This window comes from Nelumbo nucifera, chromosome 4 (genome assembly GCF_055504915.1).
Source record: "Nelumbo nucifera cultivar China Antique chromosome 4, China Antique-T2T, whole genome shotgun sequence".
Classification (NCBI taxonomy): domain Eukaryota; kingdom Viridiplantae; phylum Streptophyta; class Magnoliopsida; order Proteales; family Nelumbonaceae; genus Nelumbo; species Nelumbo nucifera.
The window spans coordinates 84,131,864-84,152,697 of NC_142652.1; the positions used below are offsets into that span (position 1 = coordinate 84,131,864).

General features: G+C 37.6%; 2 protein-coding genes and 2 non-coding genes across 5 annotated transcripts; 3 read left to right on the plus strand and 1 right to left on the minus strand.

The window, feature by feature from the left end:
• Positions 1-7,008: 7,008 nt before the first annotated feature.
• TRNAN-GUU (transfer RNA asparagine (anticodon GUU)) lies at positions 7,009-7,082 on the plus strand. Its single transcript has one exon. It is a non-coding gene; the product is annotated as a tRNA-Asn (tRNA).
• A 70-nt stretch (positions 7,083-7,152) lies between these two features.
• On the plus strand, positions 7,153-7,224 carry TRNAQ-CUG (transfer RNA glutamine (anticodon CUG)). The gene has a single exon. It is a non-coding gene; the product is annotated as a tRNA-Gln (tRNA).
• Positions 7,225-7,259: 35 nt separating this feature from the next.
• Positions 7,260-12,568, plus strand: LOC104586372 (zinc finger (Ran-binding) family protein). Its single transcript, XM_010243583.3, has 5 exons — positions 7,260-8,053; positions 8,314-8,431; positions 9,829-10,181; positions 10,600-10,698; positions 10,803-12,568. Exons 1-5 carry the CDS (start codon positions 7,398-7,400, stop codon positions 12,223-12,225), a joined length of 2,649 nt encoding a protein of 882 aa, XP_010241885.1. The 5' UTR covers positions 7,260-7,397; the 3' UTR covers positions 12,226-12,568.
• A 2,964-nt stretch (positions 12,569-15,532) lies between these two features.
• On the minus strand, positions 15,533-19,654 carry LOC104586359 (BTB/POZ domain-containing protein At1g03010-like). Of its 2 annotated transcripts, none has more exons than XM_010243562.2 (4): positions 19,275-19,654; positions 17,678-17,744; positions 16,283-17,476; positions 15,533-16,160 (listed from the first exon to the last, which is right to left on the minus strand). In XM_010243562.2, exons 1-4 carry the CDS (start codon positions 19,364-19,366, stop codon positions 15,621-15,623), a joined length of 1,893 nt encoding a protein of 630 aa, XP_010241864.1. In that variant the 5' UTR covers positions 19,367-19,654; the 3' UTR covers positions 15,533-15,620. The 2 variants fall into 2 exon arrangements, with proteins under 2 accessions (XP_010241864.1, XP_010241873.1); XM_010243571.3 differs by lacking the exon at positions 19,275-19,654 and adding an exon at positions 17,853-18,116.
• Positions 19,655-20,834: the final 1,180 nt, after the last annotated feature.

Consider the following 20,834-nt stretch of genomic DNA (forward strand, 5'->3'; position numbering starts at 1 on the left):
TTTGTTAGCAATGTTTTAAAAACTGATGGGGAACTAGAATCGCTTTGGCCACTAATTGGTCAACGGTTTGACCATCCAATCTGAATGGATCAATTTGTGATAATTTAAAAGTTTTAAAACTAAAAAATTTATTAAAATAAAAATAATCTTGAAAACTGTTGTCCAGGTCAAACAAGACAGAGGTTTGATCATTCAGCCAGCGGGTCACTGACCAATTCAATGGTTTTTTGCAAAAAATGGTTTTGGGGTTGAAATGGAACCAATATCTTGGTTGTTTTTTGGGGCCGAATGGTCTGACCATATGGGTCAATTACAAGAAGACTGGATCAAATTAATGAGAATAAGAAAGTTCTATACAAATAACTATGAGCACACAAATAGGGGTGTCAACCGACCGGTTTTGGTTTGGATCCAATCTAATCCAAACCTTATCAAATCGAATTTGGACGGTCCATTATAATTATTCGATTGGGCTAATCCAAAATAATTTAGTCCATATTCTTATTGGTTTGAAATGGACCTAAACCAAATATCCAATAACCGGTAACCCGATCATGAGGCCAAACCTTGACCAATTTGAAATCAGTCAAAACTGAAGCTAGCATAAATCACTTTTATGAAAGTACTTTTACGAAAACACTTTTATAAAAGTAATTTTATGAAAAATATATTTAAGAAAGCACTTTTATAAAGATACTTTTACGAAAGCACTTTTACATAGGTACTTTTATGAAAGCACTTTTATAGAAATAGTTTTATAAAAGCACTTTAATAAAAGCATTTTTACAAAAATACTTTTATTAAAGCACTTTTATGGAAGCACTTGAAAGAAATTTTACGAAAGAACTTTTATAAAAATACTTTTACGAAAGCATTTTTATAGAAGTACTTTTACGAAAGCATTTTTACAAAAGCACTTTTATGAAGCACTTTTATGGAAATACATTTATAAAAGCACTTTTACGAAAGTACTTTTAATCCATTTACATTTTAATGGATTGGATTGGATTTGGTTTGTATTGAATTTGGACTGGATTGGGTCCAATCCATTTGTAAATGAACTCACATTGGATTGGATTGGGTCAGACCAAACCCAGTCCAATTGGCACCTCTACGTACAAGTACAATAATCTATTACCACTTTGAATAGTTATGGTTGGGATGCAACTTGGGTAGGCCTAACCTAAGTCCACCCTAACCCAATCCTGAGTTTTTGCATGAGTTGGACCTAGGGATGACAATTTCCCCCATAAAACCAGACCCCTTGCCCTCCCCCGAACAGGGCAAGTTTTCCCTAATCTTAAACGGGGACTAGGTAGGGACAGAAAAAATATTTTTTGCCCCGAATTCGGGACAAGGTTTGCATATAATTCCCCAAACCCACCCCCAACCTAATGGTAAATTAATAAAATATCTATAGATTTAATATTGATTTTTAAAATATCTCTAAGTTTTCCCAAATTTTTAAAAATCATATGATCCCATAATTCAATTTGTAAAATACCACCAATTTGTCATAATTCAATTCCTAAATGACTCCCAAATTCTCATAATCCTATTTGCAAAATGATTCCAAACCACAATCCTCCTTTTCGTATTGAGCATGCATGGTTTACAAATGATTCCTTTAAGGAGGTGATGAAGGAGGCTTGGTAAGTATCTTCATCGTCTTCAACTATTTCTCTGGTTTGTAATGCTTCTAAAGCTTTGTCATCTCTCACCAAGTCTTGGAATATGAATGTTTTTGGTAATGTTTTCAGAAGGAAAAGACATAGTTTGAAAAGAATTGAGGGAATCCAAAAATTTTTGGAAACAAGGCCTTCTCATTTCCTCAATGATCTTCAATTTTCTCTCCATAAGGAATACTTCAACATCCTTAAACAGGAGGAAATTCTATGGAGCCAAAAAGCCAGATTTAATTGGCTAAAAAATGGTGATTCAAACACCAGATTCTTTCATACTATGGCTCTTGAGAGGGGTCAGTCAAAAAAGATTTTGGCCCTTAAAGAAAATAATGTGTGGATTATTGATAATGATGAGCTAAAAAATATGTGCAGAAATCACTTTATTAGTTTATACTCATCATCTTCAGTCAATTGAAATCATAACCTTGATCCTTGTTTTGGTGGTGTTCATAACAATATTGATCAATGGTTCACCCCAGTCACAGAACAATAAATTAGAAGCATTGTTTGGAGTTTGCCAAACAATAAAAGCCTGGGTCTTGATGGCATTACTTCTGAATTTATCAAAAATCATTGGGACATTGTGGGCCCATCTTTTACTGATGCAATCTTTGAATGCATTGACAACTTTGAAATTCCAGACTATTTTAACCAATCCCACATTGTTTTAATTCCAAAAGTGAAATGCCCTGAAACAATGAATCAATTCCGTCTTATTGGTCTTTGTAACACTATTTACAAGGTAATTGCGAAGCTTATTGTGGCTAGACTCAAACCTCTCTTGCCAAAATTCATTTCCCCAAACTAGTCTAGCTTTGTCCCCGGCCGACATTTAAAGGATAATGTGATCATTTTACAAGAAGTTCTCCATTCTTTCAAAAGGAAAAGTGGTAAGGAAGGTTTTGTTGGAATTAAAATTGACATTGAAAAAGCTTATGATAAGCTTGATTAGTCATTTATTAAAAAGTCTCTTGATTTCATTAAAATTCCTAAGAGATGGGTTAATTTGATCATGAGTTGTATTACCACCCCTAATTTTAGCATTATTTTTAACGGTTAAACTTGAACCATTTAAACCAACAAGGGGACCCCCTCTCCCCCTACATTTTCCTAATTTGTCTAGAAACTCTTTCGGGTATGCTTAATAAAGTTGTGGCTAATGGTGAGATAAAGCCATTTAAATTCTCTAGAACAGACCCCGAGTTATCTCACATCTTCTATGCAGATGACTTGATTATTTTTCTAAAAGCCTCCATTACTCAGCTTAATTGTGTGAGAAATATCTTGGATAATTTTTTGTAATGCTTCTGGAGAAACAATTAACTATAATAAATCTATCTTATTCACATCAAGGAATGTTCCCCATAAACACACTTGAATGTTGGCCAGAAATATTAGGGTTAGGGCTTCTAACAACCTTGATAAATATCTTGGGCTCCCCGTTTTTAGTGGCAAGGTTACTAAGCATACCTTCCATTATGTGGTCGACCATGTTCAAACCAAATTAGCAGGATGAAAGGCAAATACTCTTAGTCTTGCTGGTAGGTTAACCATTCTCCAATCTACTTTATCCTCAATTCCCCTCCATGCCATGCAAATTTTTTGTTTACCCTCAAGCACCTGCCAAAATGCAAATAAAGCTAGAAGAATTTTTTTGTTTGGAAGTTCTCTTGATCATAGGAAATTGCATCTCATTAAATGTGAGAAGATTCTAACTCCTAAGCATGTTGGAGGGCTTGGAATTAGGGACCTTCACTCCTTAAATCTTGCTCTTCTCACTAAATTAGCGTGGCACCTCTACTGTAACCAAGATAGTTTGTAGTCCAAAGTCCTAATTAGTAAATATGGTAGGGGAACTGATGTTCTGGACCCATGCGTAAAAGGTCATGACTCTTGGATTTGGAAGGGAATAGCTAAAGGTTGTAAATTTCTTTGGGAGGTACTCATACGTGCTTCTGGTGATTGGGATGACCCATGGGTTACTAGGACTACCTGTAGGCAGAATCGATTGGATGGGCCTCTCCCAAATGTTAATTTGAGGAGTGTTAAAGACTGTATAACTGCTTCTGGTGATTGGGACATCAACCTGATTTGTTATCTCTTGCCAAGTGATATGGTTGAAAAAATCATGGCAATCCCTTTAAATTTAGGGTCACAAAAGAATGATCATTGGATATGGCCCAACACTAAAGATGATAATGTTTCAACTAAATCAGCTTGTACAATTATTAGAAAAGAAAATGATCTCCCTAAAGCTCAAGCTTTTAATCTGATTTGGAAATCTCCATGTCAACCAAGGGTGAAAACTCCTCACTCGCGATGCTCTAATAAAGAGAAATATTCAAGTTCCTAGTCAATGACCCTTGTGTAATGAAAGCATGGAAACGATTGATCATTTGTTTATGGATTGTAGGTTCTGTAAGGAAGGCCAATAAATGTGCTGATTTTATGGCTAATTTAGCTTGGAGCACTAAGGTTCGATATAGGGAATTCCTTATACCTCCTAGAGAGCTTAGCTTTCTTCTAATTGCTGATGTTATGGGGGGTAGTCACCCCTTGTTTAATTTTGGTTTCTGTGCTATGTTTTTTAGGCCATGTCGGATGAATAAAAAAAATAATGCTCCAATGCTGGTATGTTTTACACATAAAATGATAGTTTGTGTATATCCTAATCTGATAAAAAAGAAAATAAAAAGGCCTCATTTCCGATGACTCCTGAGGATGGATGGCGGACCCACGGATTCTGATCAGTGTTACTTTGAAATTTCACTTAGAAGGAAAAGCAACCAGCATTTATTCATGGTTTTATTCATTTGGTCTTTGGAAGTAAGAAGTTTAAAGGTTTTGAGCTGAGCAAAACACTGAAAAAGTGTTAGAAGTGCAAGCTAATTCTTCTTTAGATTAGAAATCTATGGTCTATGTTTGTAGGCATCATCCTTCCACCACGAATAAAAATAGGATTTCTTTTGCAAATGAGTTGATCTACACTAGATGGGTTGCTAAAATTCTGTTTGTACTTCAATGCCCAACTATAACACCAAAAGAAAATTAATCAAAGTGATTAATTGTTTCGTTAGGCTTTATATATGCCAATGTTGTTTACTCTCTATGTTATCCCACTGACTTATTACCTTATTTTCTATCATATCCTTTGAACTAGCACAGGGCAACACGTGATCCTAGGTTGGATGCATTTCATTCCTATGCTTTTGATCTCAGTTTGTATTGGAAAAGTGCCATTGCCCCCCAAAATACCATGCACTAGAGGAAGGGCTTGAACCTTCGACCTTGTTGTTAACAGACACACGCTCTAACCAACTAAGCTACTCCAACAAGTTGGTATTGTAGTGCTAAATAATATAATTGATTTTTTTTGCAACATTTGCTCAACCAAAATTTCTGTCATCATCATCACCAAGCCTTATCCCAGCTACACGAATCTTGTTTTGCCAAATAGTTCTCTTTTGTGCCATGTCCATTATTGTTAAGGTTGTTCAACCAATTTAATCAAAAGAAAGTAAAGGAAAATGTCAAATTTGCCCTAGGTTCTTTTTAGAAGGTTGATATGAGAGTAGGGTTGTCAACGTGTCACATTCAAGTAGAACTAATCCTAAACCAGTTATTAATCAAGAAAATATCACAGACCCAAAATCATCCCAATTAATAGTCGGGTCTATTAGGTTTGGAATAGTTTTTTGGCGTTGGGTTGGGGCACGCTAGGGTTGGTCTAGGGCCAATCGAGCTCTCAACCAAAGCCCAAACCATGTTTAGTCTAGGCCAAGTTTTTTGGCCCCCAGGCCCAACTTGTAGCTTGAAAATGTAGGCCCAACTAGGAATGGCAACAGTGCGGGGCACTCACTCCCCATCGGGGATGGGGAATCTCCAAATTTTTCCACCCTGAAGCAACCATATTATATAAATATATTTATAATATTATATTATAAATAATAAATGATATATAATATATGTATATATTTATATATAATAGATAGAAAACATGTTACATATATTTAAAATATATAAAATATACATATAAATATATATATATACTGGTCGATTTGGTTAACTGTTAGTTTTTTCTAGTGCAATCGAAAACTAAACTAGACTTTCGGTTTTTTAAAATACCAAATCGAAACCGAACTGATCGGTTCAATTAATCGCATTTTCGATTTTGTTTTCTCAATTCGGTTTTTCATGGACACCCCTACTGGTAGGTCGGTTCAGAAGTGGAACCTAACTGGCATTTCAGTTAGGCCATTTTCATAAACTGAACCAAATTTAGATCAGTTAATTTGGTTAGTTAAAATATCAATGTATTTTATATATATTCATGTTAATAATTATTAGTAAAACATATTAATATTTATAATTAAAATACATATCATATAGTATTATTGATATAAATAGCAATGGTAATATTAATATTAATATTTATAACTAAAAAGTCTAAAATATAAAATATATGTATTTATTTTGGTTAATTTAGTTTTAAATTTGATTTGATTCGGTTGAATTTTTCTCAAACCGGACAAAAAAAAATGAAAACCAAATTTTTTAAAACCATAAAACTGAAACAAAAACTAGAGACGAATTTTGGTTTAGTTTGATTCAATTTTCGATTTTCTAATCGAATTTGAACACCCCCATCCCCTACCTGATTCCCATCGGGGATAAAAGTTATCCACCATCTCCAATCCCTGATGGAGACGGATTCCCCATAGGAACTCGAATCCCCAAAAATTGTTAATCAAAAGTATTTTTGAAAAATAATTTACTTAAAATAAAAGAAAATTTTAAAATATAAATAATATTGTAAGTATATTTTGATATATATATATATATATATATATATATATATACATACATATGTATATGAATAAAGTTTAGGATAAAGACTTAAATATACTAAAAGTTTCATTTAGATTATATGTAATGTTATCTCACCAATTTAAAATTTAAAAGAAAAATCCTATTTTGCCCTTTTTTCTTGATATGAAGCGAATCATTTGTACATTGACAGTTATTCATCGACAGTTATTCTTGAATTGAAAAATACTAAAAGTTGTACATCGACCAGGGATAAGAACTGGTCAAAAGCCAAAACCACCAGACAGGTTAACTAATAGTATGGGTTTGGAGAAATTGGGAATATTGGTGATGTAAAGTACAACCAATGTTCTCGATGTGTAGAGTGGCCAGCAATGTGTTATGCTCAACAGATCCAAACTCTCAATCTGTCCAGTTTCCATTCTTAGGTGATGCAAAATGCAGTTGAACAAATGATATAGATCAATTATTTTATCTAATACCCATGGTTTATCTTGCTGGAGTAGCTCAGTTGGTTAGAGCGTGTGGCTGTTAACTACAAGGTCGAAGGTTCAAGCCCTTCTTCTAGCGGCTTTTTCTCAAAAAACTTTTTCCAGTTTAATCATACATTTAGTATTTATGTAGAATAATGTTGTAAAGTGGTTCCATGGTCTAGTGGTTAGGACATTGGACTCTGAATCCAGTAACCCGAGTTCAAATCTCGGTGGGACCTAATTTTCCTTTTGCCTTCGTTGCTTACTGTAATTCTTTTAATCTATCAACATTTCTGCCGTAAGGGTAGGGTTTAAGCTCTTGCCAATTACCATCGTTTTTCGGCTTTTCAGGGTGGATCAAATGGAAGGGTTTTAGGGAACGGTAGTATTCCTCTTCCCCTTCCCCTTCCCCATGGCTTTAACTCCAATCTCTTTTCTTCTCCTTCGGAATTTATCCTCCATAAACCCTAGTGTATCTCATTCTAGAATTAACTCTCTCATCAGAACTAGTAGACCTTTCTGGTTCTCTCGCTGTGGCAACCTTGTGCCCTTCTCAATAGCTCGGTCCTCTCTCCTGCAAACCGAAACAGAACCCCCTAAGGTTTCAGACCCCAGAACAAGCCTCTCAGATCGTATGCGCTTCGTATTTGATCAAATAGACGCCATTGAGAAGGAGAGAAGCAACAAGGACGAGGCTTTGCAAAGGATTCGCGCCTGGAGGGAAGCAAAGAAGAAAAAATCCGAAGAGGAGGCTTCGGGGTTAAGGGGCCCAGGTGCTGTTGAATCGAGCCCGGCTTTAGATACGGAAGTGGAGGTCAAGAAGAAGGATAACCTGTTCAATAAAGAAGTTGAGTTTGTTCATCCTTGGCCTGAATGGATTGAGTTCATGGAGCGGTTGGTTCAACAGAATTATTTCGATCATCGGAGGAGGGATGAGAATAAAATCATCCAGGGCCTGTCCATTGATGTGCCAGAGTTCGTTGAGGAAGGATTTGATTTTACCAGGGATTGGTTTGCTGTTCGCACCGCCTGTCTCAACTTTGGGCGTGACCGCTTTGATATCTTGAGGTTTTGCCTTACCATATGCAGTGATTATTGATATTCTTTACCTGTGGTTTCTATTACTGAATGAAGTTGCTTTGGCTTTTGACCACGGTTTTAACTTTCACTGAGGCCTACACAAGTTTGATATTTTTACTAAGAAAGCTCTTGGAGTGTAAGCTTGGTGAACAGCAAGAGACATTAGGCTGCAAAACACCTGAGAGCTAAACAAAAGTTTGATTTTCAATCAGTTTAATGGATAATTTTCTCATTGTTATATATTTCAGGTCGTTGTCAAGGCAGGATATTCAAATTCTAGTTGGGTATGGATGCCCTAATGTGGACACCAAAGTGGTGTTCTCTGCAAAGATATTGAGGAAGCATGTACACCTTGATGAAGGAGATGTATGTATTACATGATTAATTTTAGAAGTTCTTAACTGCCTTTATTTACTGTGTAATATGAATCTTTGGAGATGGTGCTGCATGTTGCATTATCTGTTTCTTCAGCAACTTTACGGTCCTGCATCAATTGCATTAATGAAACCTTCATTCTCAAGTACTGCTTAGATTTAATTAGTCTGGCCCTTTGGGGTAATGATACAATACTTAAATTGCATATCTTGCTTATAATCCTAGCGTCCTACATTATATGATATATCAATGGTAGACAAACTGAGTACTATTATCTTTGTAGAAAATTCATGTTATCAAATCCAGAATATTGTTTTCTGAAATATGAGCTAATAGAAGAATGCAGATTTGGGAATATTAAGCACTTGTTCTTCCAAACCTGAAGGGACCCCCAACCAAGATGTCCTCTACAGACATTGTGCAGATAGATTTTGGCAAGAGGATTCAGGGTCTTGGTGAATTCCTGCAGAATAAGAGACATCTAACACATCATTAGACAGTTCCTAAATGAAAGATAACAATAATAAAGGTAAAGGGAAAAGGCATTCCCCAATTCCTCATTATGCATGGATGCAACTTTAAAATAGTTGTGTTATGGAAAAGGGGGCAAATATCTCTCAGTCAGTCCAGTTAACTCTTCTCTGCTATTTTTTGTTGATTTCAATTTTCAATTAGCTTTAGATTTCTTTATTCTTTAACAAGGACTTAAGGATATAGAGAAGGGGAGAAAGATAGAAGCAAAAACTAAACCTGGAATTTGGTGTAAATCACATGAGTCGGAATTTTATAGATGTATTATTGTTAATTAGAAAGTAGGTAGCTGGCCCAAAACCATGCCTAGGTGGTAAGTGGGTTCTAGTCACCTAGTTTAATTATGTGTGGAGGTAAGGCCTGAGCCCCCAGGAATACATCAACTACTAGGTGTCTACAATAGGTGCCTGAGCAATCTTCCTTAACAGCAGTATAATGTTACCATGGTTTTGTTCATTGTATTTGACACATAATTAAATAAATAAGTAAATGAAGTTACAAAATAATGGTATCTCCACTATTGTAGGAATCCATTATATGGTAATAATACAAGCATAAACCAGAATGCAAGAGACATAAGCCTCCCAAGCATGTATTTTTAATAAATAAATAACTAAAAAATATGATAAAATAAATAAAAATAATATCCCATAAAAATAGGAAAGTTTATGAGGAATTAGAATTTTTCATTTGTAATTCCCAATAATAAAACCATCACATTAAACAGAGAATTGAAGTATCTTCATCCATAATTATATATCATCATTCATCAATATTCACTTCTAAGGTTTCCTTATTTATGTAACTTCTGGGGTTATAACACATTGTTTTACCATTGGTCATCTATCCAATTTCAGGTCTGTAGTTCATGCAGTCTCAGAAGCTCATGTGACAGAGCATATTTGTTAACACAGAAGGAGGATGAGGCTAGGACTCTTGATGTTATCCGCATCCTATTGGCATTTGGTTTTGATCATGTCAAAGAATCAGTTCAGAACAAAGCTCTTTTAAAATTGAAATCTGTGAAAAGAGTAGTACGTAAGTTGCTTCATGAAGTTGTGAAGTTGAGTGCAATTCCAATAGACCCAAATCTTCCACCACCAGTAATAAAAAAGGCCCCACCAAAGGTGAAGCAACCACCACCTCCTCCAAAGAAACGAGTAGGGCGTGATGACATTGAAATGAAGAAAGGAGATTGGCTCTGTCCTAAGTAGGTTTCATTTTTAGTATTCATAATGGCTTATGGCCTAATTTAAGTAGAAAATGTGTAGACTGAGTACTCATAATAGCAATTTCACAATGATACATGCTGCCACATGTGGTATGTGGAAGGAGTAGAACTCATTTTTTATATGCTCCTTCTCCCACTAACAATTTGTTTGGTATGAACGGCTTAAACATCTACTCTCCATATTTCTGGTCCATTCACCATTTTGTCCATTCAAATCTTGTGAGATCAGGTGGTTATGGTCATCTAAAATGGTTAAACTTTACCATGTCTTTGTTTGGACATATTGAATTGTGGTCTCACTGCAATGCATGTGTATCATGTAAAATCATGTTTGCGCTATCTGTACTTCAGTTTTCTTTTATAATTTGCTAGTAATGAGGGTGAGCATTATTTGCAGGTGTGATTTCATGAATTTTGCAAAGAACACTGTGTGCTTACAATGTGATGCCAAGAGGCCAAAGAGACAATTACTTCCTGGAGAATGGGAGTGTCCTGAGTACTTTCTCTCTCTCTCTCTCTCTCTCTATATATATATATATATTTCTATCTCTCTATCTATGCGTTCTTTGATTTGATCATATTTCTCCTATCATTCTGCAGATGCAACTTCTTGAATTATAGGCGGAACATGGCATGCTTTCATTGTGATCACAAACGCCCACCTGATGAATATATGGAAAACCAAATGCAATCAAGGACACATGGTCAATCTTCGAGGTTACAAAGGGTTGCCAGCAAGTCCGAGATTTCAAATGCCTGGAATTTTGATTTTGATGATAATGAATCTGATGGTGCAGATGTTGCTGCTTTTGAGTTTGCAGATCCTCCCAAAATGGGTGAAGAGTCTTCTTTTGATGCCCATGCTCCAGGAGGAACTCCAAGGGGATTTGTAGATGATTCCTTTGAGACCAGCAGGGTCCCAAGAACCAATGAAAGAGGATATCCGGATGCTAGTGAAAGGAAGTCAAGTATGGGGTTTGATGACTTTGATGATGAAGAAGATGATATTGATTCTTATGAGCTAGACACACAAACTAACAGTTCAATACAAGCTGCTTCGTCTAAAGATTTCTCAGATGTTGATGGTTACTCCATCTCTGAAGATTTGGACATCCCTGACATTTCCCATGCTCGTCAAGCAATTAGTTCCTCTTCATACAATAACACATCAAGGCTGAGACCAGGAAACTATTCTTCTGAATCTGAGGATAGTGAACAATGTTTTGATTCAGATGAAGAACTTTCAGCCCACCGTGAACGGAAATTTAGTCATATTGCAGATTCTAGACGGAGAAATAAGGGCAGAGATGCAGGTGGCCCGTACAGGGGAATCACCTTCGGTTCAGATGTTGATGAACTAGATTCTGGTACTGATGGTGATGAATATGACAATGATGGCTATGATGATGTAGACAAGCGATTTGGCTCCAGGAGTAAAAGTAATAAATGGGATCTATATAGAAGGGATATTGGGAGAGGAGGTTCTGAATCTGATGGTGAGAATATACAGTCTCGTTTTAATAAGAAAGGGACCGCTGATAGAAGGGGAAACACTTACCGAAGTCACCCACGTTTTGATTCCAGAGGTGATGTACAATTTAGATCCAACAGTAGAATGTTTGGCAGGAGGGACTCTTTTGGCAAATCTAATATTGATAGAACATATCAAGGTTCTCGCAGGACTGAGAGAGGATCTCAGAGAGGTGACTTCAGTGGACAAAGAGTGAATGATAGAGGAGGCAATTTGTGGAATTATGGAAGGAGGGACTCTTTTGGAAAATCTAATCTTGATAGAACATATCAAGGTTCTCGCAGGACTGAGAGAGGATCTCAGAGAGGTGACTTCAGTGGACAAAGAGTGAATAATAGAGGAGGCAATTTGTGGAATTATGGAAATCGTGGAAATGACAAACGGTTTAGGCATCAGCAATGGGGGAAATACAATGAATTCAATAACCCATCAGACGTGTATAGAGACTTTGATAATAATAATAGACCAAGGAGGCGCATAATTGAGAGATGAGATCATGGAAGAGCATGATTTCTAAATAGGCTGGAATCCGGGTTCTTACACAATTCATGGTCATTCGAAATGGTTGGCAAGGCAAAATGACTTGGTTTAACTTGCAGAAATCTGACAAAATTCAATTGTTGTCTTCCTATGTGAATACACGGGATCAGTAGAAGATGCTGGGAATTGTCACTGAGCCATTGTATTTATACACAGTTTTCTATTTATTGTCATTTCATGAGGCATGTCAAATGCATATTTTGAGGGAAATTTGCTTTTTTTTTCTTCTGCAATGGGTTTATGTTCAAGTTTCTCTGGTTAGAACTTAAAGGCATGCTTTTTTTATTTTGGTCAAGATTTCTCACAAATAGTATCACTAATTCACTTTGAGTGGTCTACATGTTCACGTTTGTGTTGCGCGGGCAAGGTGGATCCATTGCATGTTGGACGCACCAAGTTTCAAAATATTGGGCGTATCAGCCTGTATCCAGGTTTGCTTTTAATATTTTTTTGGGTAATTGTCCAAAACCCACCATCACTTTTTTCTGAAATCTTATAAACCCACCACAATTTTTCAAAATGTCTAAAATTCACCATGTCAGTGAGATTTTATTTTCTAAAAATCACCATCCATTACAACACCGTTAAAGTTGAATCACCCAAGTTGTCCACATCAACCTAAATGCATATTTCATGACTGAACTGCCCCTAAATGCATGTTTCTGGAAAAATGGTACCAAACACCCACTAAGGTTATGTTTAGGTGAAAGTTAGAAAAAAAATAAAGTGTTAACCCTATTTAGTATTTGTTAGAGTGACGTCTCTTTGGCACAAAGAGGTGAGCCAGACATATATACCTCCATTTACTTATCAGCTACAGCGAGATGAACTGTATTCCCATCATCATCCCTCGGGTTTACAAAATCGTCATCATCCACTGGCTCCAACAACAACTTCAATGCCTCCAGGCAGTCATACTTCACACAGGTGTAGAATGGTCCCTCCATGATCCAATTGTAGTCGAGCTGCTTCTGGTTTTGCTTCAACCAATTCTTTCAGGACTTCAACTCGGCCTTTCATTGATGCTAGATGAAGCGGGGTATTCCCATCCTTCTCACGAACGAAGCAAGTGTTGGGGCCAACCAACAACTCTTTCACAATATCAACATACCCTGTGTTTGGCTGATGCCAAGTGAAGAGGTGACTGCCGTCTTCTTAAGTCAGCTTCGAGAGCAAGCTCCAGCTTGCACCATAGAAGCTCTCACACAAAATTGAGGTGACCGAGCAACACTGCTACGTGCAAAGGAGTCTCGCTGACGCAAGATACAATCACCCTATCGAAAATAAGCAGGTCTTCTCGAAGCAATTCAAGGAAGATACACTCTCTTCCGAAGCTTCTGCATGAAAACGTTTCTCCACTCTCTCTCTCTCTGCAGATCAATCGCTTACTAATTGCAGGATATAAATTCGCCTCCTCAGCCCTCCCCTTGATAAATAATGTTGGGAGAAAGAGTCAAGTCGTCGAGTCAGAATCTGGTCTTTTATTCTATCAAATCTCCCTTCAAAATTCCGATAGCCATTGGCGACCTCTCCCACCTCTTGGCCCTTGCATTCTATGACATCCCCAACCTGGCTGCCTCCATCCCTTCATCATTCACAAAGCTTCAGAATCTGGTATCCCTCACCATTGGTAACACCACTCTATCCAGCCCCATCCCAGAGTTCCTCAGCCAAACTCAAAAATCTCCGAGAGCTGGAGTTGCCCTACAATCAGCTTTTCGGCTCCATCCCACCTTCCCTCGTCAACCTCAATGAACTGAAGCTTCTTAGCCTCGGATGGAACAGACTCACCGGAAACATACCCAACTCGTTTGGGGGATTCAATGCACAGACATGATGGGTGGTTTCTCCATGTTTCTGTCTCACAACCAGCTCTCTGGTGAGATACCCAAATCTTTGGGACAATTTAACGTGTCGAGAATCGATCTGTCGTATAACAATCTCGTCGGGGACACATCTATTTTGTTCAGGGAGAATGAGAGAAGCAACGCCGGTGAGAAGTTGCAGACTGTACTCCGACTGCTCTTCTTCTCAAACGATGGGAACAATCTTCATGAGGATCTGACCGTTCTTCTTCTCAGACGAAGGTATGAGAGAAGCAGTGAACGACCGATGAGAAGTTGCATACTGTTCTTCTCAGATGCATCTTGTTCTTCTTCAAGTTCTCAAACGAAGGGAAAGCAGTGGCCGGTGAAGGGTAAAATGGTAAATTAATGATGCCCGTAGTCAAGTTACCGTTATCTCACTGACATGGTGAGTTTTTGACGTTTTGAAAAGTTGTGGTGGGTTTAAGAGAATTCAAAAAAAGTGATGGTGGGTTTTAGACAATTTCCCTTTTTTTAGTTGAATTTTTTCAAAAGGGGTTGGTTCAAGGCCCATCTACCCCTATCAGGTAAGGGTGTATGAGGAGGCCACTGATATGATATCTATTGGATGATATTTTGAACCTTGGGATGCACAAGGAATAACCCTTTGTTGAAAATTTAAGGGTCTGTTTGATTTGTAATCGGAATCAATATGAAATCCCTTTGGAATAGTCTATTCCCCCACCTGTTTGGTTTAGACTGGAATCAGAAATTCAGAATCAGGTTCCATAATATTAAGATACATGCATGATTGGGAAGAAGGGTTGGAATGATTTCATTCCAAGAGGGGGTTGAAATGCCATCTCGCCAAGAATGAGAATCTGTCCAAGGCCCAACCAAGTGATTAGAATCGTAATGGGCCACTCTGATTTCGATTCCAGATCCCTATTCCAACAAACCAAGTCCACTCACAACAGAAATTCCAAATGCTTCTTCTTCTAGGGTTTTAGGTGTGCACAGATTTCATTTGACTCCCTTGACAAATGGAAATTTGGACATTCTTCCGTGGAGCACTTGCGATTTGAAAATTTAAAAGACAATGAAGGGTAAAAACGTCTTACCACATCATATTCCAAGTTCCAACAATGGAGGTTTAATAAGTCCCGTCAGAAACCAGAGAAGAGGTTCACGTATTGATCATAAACCTCAGGGGAGGTTTTGAAATCGTCTTGTTTTTTTTTTTAATTCTTCTTTTGATCGTCATGGACCATGGTGTATGGTTAGAAGTTGGAACAATCGAAGAATCCATAAGTTTGCCTTTAAGCTGAAAGAACATAGAAGTGAGGCATCATTTGCTGTTTGTGTTTTCTTTTACAGTCCAACTAATGGACGGAATACCACTGCTCACAAAACCTCATCAGATACTCAAGAATGTTACCACATTGAACACAGAATTGATTCTCAAAACTATCAATCTGAGATTAGACATGATCACAATATTACATATAAATTCTATACAACTCTTTATACAGACGTATATGGTCATGAAACAGAGTGGCGCCTTCGCTTCTGAAATAGAAATCGAGCTTCTGAATTAGCCCTGGACCCAATTGGTTTTACATCTCTTATCCGGAATAGGGCATTGAGCTTGCTTAATTTTTTGGCGAGAGATTTGAGCATCTTATTAGCAGGATTTGATCGAATGAGCTCCTGTTTCATAGAGACATGGTCCTTCTCCAGATCAGTTAGCCTCATTCTCATCCGTGCTACTTCAAGCTTTAGCTCCCTGTTCTCTCTTCTCACAGAAGCATAGTTATCTCTTGGAGATATGGCCCCACTACCGGCACCACTGCTTGAACGTTGAGGGAATTGGGTATTGGTTGAACCAAAGAATAATTGATTGTGACCTCCATTCATTGCATTCCGAAGCCTTATCTGCTCAAAATACAGCACTTGCACAGCCATTTGCACAGGCAGCCTTTCGTTCTGGGCTGCGTGGCTGCAGGCTTCATGAGATAATTTTTGACAATCAATGGTTTTGCAGAGTCGGTAGCGCTCAGAATCCTTCATGTTGAGATGAACCTGTCAGTAGGACTTTGTCTGAGAAAAAAAAGGAAGAAAAACAAAAGAAAGTTGTATACATGTAAATGTAAACAAAGTTAATATGTATGGTTGGAGAAGAGTTGTGAGAATTTGGGTCTTGCCTTGAGAAAGATATCAACAGCTCTGTATAACCCATCATTCATGATACGAGCATGATCCGGAAGTAATTCTGCTAGAGCAATGAACTTTGATGGCATCAAGTTTGGATCTAGTGCAATTTCTGCAAGATAATTGTCCAAAAGCTTTGACACCTTAAGAATTGAGCTTTGTTTAGGAGATCTAGGGCTGTCAAAGTCATAAACCATTTCACTTTCGTCCCTCGAGTTCTCCTCCTCCTCATCTTCATCCAAGTTCAGGAAGATGGAGAAGATTCTCAATATTGTTTCTGTGTCATACAGTGAATGATGATTGTTGCCATGTGAGTTTGCTGGTATGAGGATATCTTCAAGAATTGCTTGGTCTAGCTGTAGTCCCATCCTCCTCTCTAAATCAGCTATGCAAGCAGTAGAAGCTGACCCAATTATTGCAGTTTTCAACAGGCTGGAAAGAAAAGCCATTGGTACTGAACTCTTTCTTGACTGGGTTGGTAGCAAACCTACGATTGCTTCTATAATCACTCTCTGTTTCTTCTGCAATTCTGAATCTAGTATGCTTCCTTTAATCAATTGAGGGTCTTTGACTATGATACCTTGAAGAGAGTTATGTGCATAGTTTATCAAGATCTTGCTGATCATATCCTGTTTCAGGCCTTTCGATTTTACTGCAGATAGAACACGTTGGAAGAAATCTAGATTAAGCTTGGCAAGTGCTTTTCCCCACCAGTCTGATGGTGTCTCTGGTTCTATGTTTGTGATGGGTTTGGCAGCAAAGTTCTGCTCTAATTTAGATAAGCCAGATGTTAGCTGCTCTTTACAGGCATTAGATGCAATCCCATTGATAATCCTGCTGACCAAGTTGATCTCTTCTGCTATGGGAAGGAGAGTTTCACAGTGGTGAAGAACAGATATGGAGTTTGAGATGTTCGAGATCACCATCTCCTTGATATATATTTCCGTTCGGTATTCCAAGTTTTTCTCAGAAAACTCCTCTGTCATTTCCAGGTAATGAGCTGCACATCGTAGCATGGCGACATTTGATAGTGTGATCTCTATGTTCACACCATAACAAAATTTTGCAGCTAGCTCAAATGCCTCTGATCCACCTGGAACAGATGGAAGATTTATCCTTGAAACTTTGGAATCCTTTGCTTCCAACAAAAGTTTCCGAATCTTTCCACTCCGAGAAACCAGAGGGAACTGCAAAAGAACCATAGAACACAAGGAGTGATTATGCTTCAGTGAGGAAACTAAAGCAATTGAATTCCAAGCCAAGCTTGTTTTCCAACATAAAGACAGAGAGAGAAAAAAATCCTTCATTACTGTTCTCGAAAAAGAAAACCTGGAAAATAGAACACAAGGAGTGATTATTATCTGTAATCCTAACAACAGAACTCTTACCTTGTGAATTGGAAAAGTTACTGCTCCTACTTCAACAATAAGATCACTAGAAACGTCAGAAATCGGCCTGCAATGACATACACTGTTAAATTTCCATCACCACACCAATGGAAAAGAATAAACAATCTGGAAGACAATAGGCTACATATTTTACTGATAAAGAAACATAGCATACATATTTGTTAATGCAAATAATTCAACAGCTGTGTAGAAAACCAATGATGTCAACTGCAACCACAATGTTTTGAAACCATAAGCTCCAAAAATATTGAGGCCAGTGACATGTGGAATTTGAACAATTGATCAATCAAAATAATGTAAAATGTGATCTATTAGGATTTTATGATTCAACATAGTCGGCCCAGATAAGAAAGCATGTGAATATATCTAAGAACTTTACTCCAAATATGATTTCCACAGAGGGTTAAGTCCAAAAAGGATAAGGTTGAGTCACTGAAGGTGGAAAGCTCCATTCAAGATTCCAAAAGTTGGAATTGCTTGAAAGTTTTAAAGTCCTTGATGCACCAAATCACATTTAGTTGCAGGGGATGGGACAGACAGGCCATCTGGGTTTCTTTGGTTTTATTCGGAAGCTGTGTTTTGTTTCTGTGTCCTGAATGGTCTACAAAGCTTGTCATAGTCATACAACTGTGTATGCCAACTTTTCAGTACTGTGGGGAGCCCAAACTCAAATTCTTTAGTGCCAGGGTCTAATTTCTTCTAAAAATTTTTCAGGTTTCAGGTTGAGGCCAGGATTAAACCTAACTGTCATGATTCGTCACGTTGCTGTACCTATCAGGAAGATAGGCACTTGGAATCATACCACAAAAATGTTCTTTTGTTCATTTTCAGAGGTACTCAGGTAAAACATTCTGATGGGAAATCAGAGATTTGCAGTACTTCCAGAATTGCATTTTTCATCTTTGGTTTCCCAGATGGCCCTGCCTGTGTTGGATCACAACTTCAGCCTCTGTTTGAAGATTATTCTTTAATAAAGCAGATATGCTGTTACAATTGTTAGGCAAAAACTCATCAGAGTTATGATATATCGATTTTTATAAGTTTCCCCTGATAAACTAGTTATTTGCACAAAAACTTGTTTAGATAATTAATCTTCAGATATTTTGTTGGTTCTACCAACGCAGAAGGAATTATATTTAACTGATTTGGTTAAATAAGTGGCCAAATTAGGCCAAAATGATGGTGATTGAACACACCAAACAAACCCAAGAAACTTTAGCTTCAGTGCTACTGCAGCAGAGTACCCATATCAGAATTTTGTTTTTCCCTTTTCTTTTTCTTAAGTTAAATTTTTAAGACAACCAAGATTTTTATAATCCAAAACCGAAAGTTCAAAGCACTTGCTTGGTCCAAAATCTTTGGTTGCAGCTCCAACCGACCCTTGCATGCAATACAAGGTCGAGACAAAGATTGTAAATTAACAGAATACCAGGCTGACACAAACTTTTAATGAAGATTCAATGGTAGCAATAGTAATGTGAGGACCGAGTTGTTTTGCTTGTACTTTGTTAGTAGTAGTAGTAGTAATGGAGAAGAAGAAGAAGAAGAAGAAGAAGAAGAAGAAGAAGAAGAATACCATTCAGTGGTGTGCCTGGTACTCGAATTTGGACGAAATGACCTCTTCCCAGAAATACTTGGCTTCAATTCACCAACAGTAGCAGAAACCATCTCGTCAAAGACACCCCAATTGAACTCTTAACTCTCAGTAGATGATCTCTACCACCAACCCCACCAGGCAGCAAGCTTCCGTCTCTCTCTCTCTCTCTCCACACACCCCAACTGTATTTTACCGACCGATATTGATAAGAACACATAAAAATTACTTGCAGAGAAAATGAGAGGTTTAGGGACTCTCCTTCCTCCTCCTCCCCCTCTGTATTTTTTTTTTAATATTTTTTGGAAGGTGAAACGTGAAAGCTGGAGTGAGCTGAAAGTTACATGAATCATGCAGTATTAGGGATGAGAGATGTCGTTGTATTGTTCCAAGTTTTTTTTTAATATTTTGTAGAGGCAAGAAAATAGTCATCCTTGCACTTTTCGGTGAAAGTGGGGTGAAATAGCTTTTAATTTGATTTATTTTTTCTGGGTTGCAGGAATCCTGAAAGGCTTGCAGCGCTTTTGGGGTCTGTAATCATGGCTAGTGAAAGCTACCCAAATAAAGTTTGGCTTAAAACCACTCCAAATTATGTCAAAGTTCATTGCAGATGATGGCTTGGTTTATATATAGTAATTGATAATTAATTTAACATGTATTAAAAGTTCCCTGAGAATTTCATTGGTCTGGCTGAAATGGGTTTACTTAGTTTTTGATGTTCAGTAAATTATAAGGCAGGTTCTGCAAAAGAATGTATGCCTGAGTGAAGGAAAGAGATGGATAATGAAGATCAATGGGGGATGTTTGGTGGTGATCAGTGATCAGTGATCACACTGGTAGGGAGTCTAGGGACTAGGGAATCAACTCCCTGTAAGAGGAGTCTTTTGTCATCTGGTAAAAAAGGGTGTAGTGTAGGGGCTGGGATGTGTGCATTGAAGTGTATTAGTAGAAACAGGTGGGAAGCAAAGGCAAAGGGACAGCAATAGTCCAAGGGAGTTTGGAAGGAAGGAGGATGGATATTGAATGATTAGAGCAGGTGAAGAAAAGCTGGTGGCCACAATTATAGTATAGAGAAAACATGTGAGCCCCCTCTCCATTCAACTTCTATACAGACTTGATAGCATATGATGCACCATTATATTGTATGTACCAACAAAACAGTTGACCCCATCAGCACCAGCCCTTTAAAGTCTAAAGTGCACCACGCTAACATTAGCTCTAGCTAGCTGCATGTGGAAGCAGCAACCCTTTGGCTTGGTTGGATGATTCAAGCCAAAGGTTTTTTTTTCCCTCTTTTTGGGGGGTTTAGAGTTTGACAACATGGTTAATACTTGGTTAGTGATTTAAAACAATCCAACTGATACTTAGGTGCCTTTTGGTAAGTCTTTTTACAAAGATATTCCAACCAAGGTTCAAAAAATTGTTACATATCGGTTCATATCGGCTGATACATATTGTATCGATACGCCCCTATAAGGGTTGTATCAGGTCAGGACCTGATTCAGAGGGTATCCGGGACTTAAACCGGCCCCTCTGAATCAA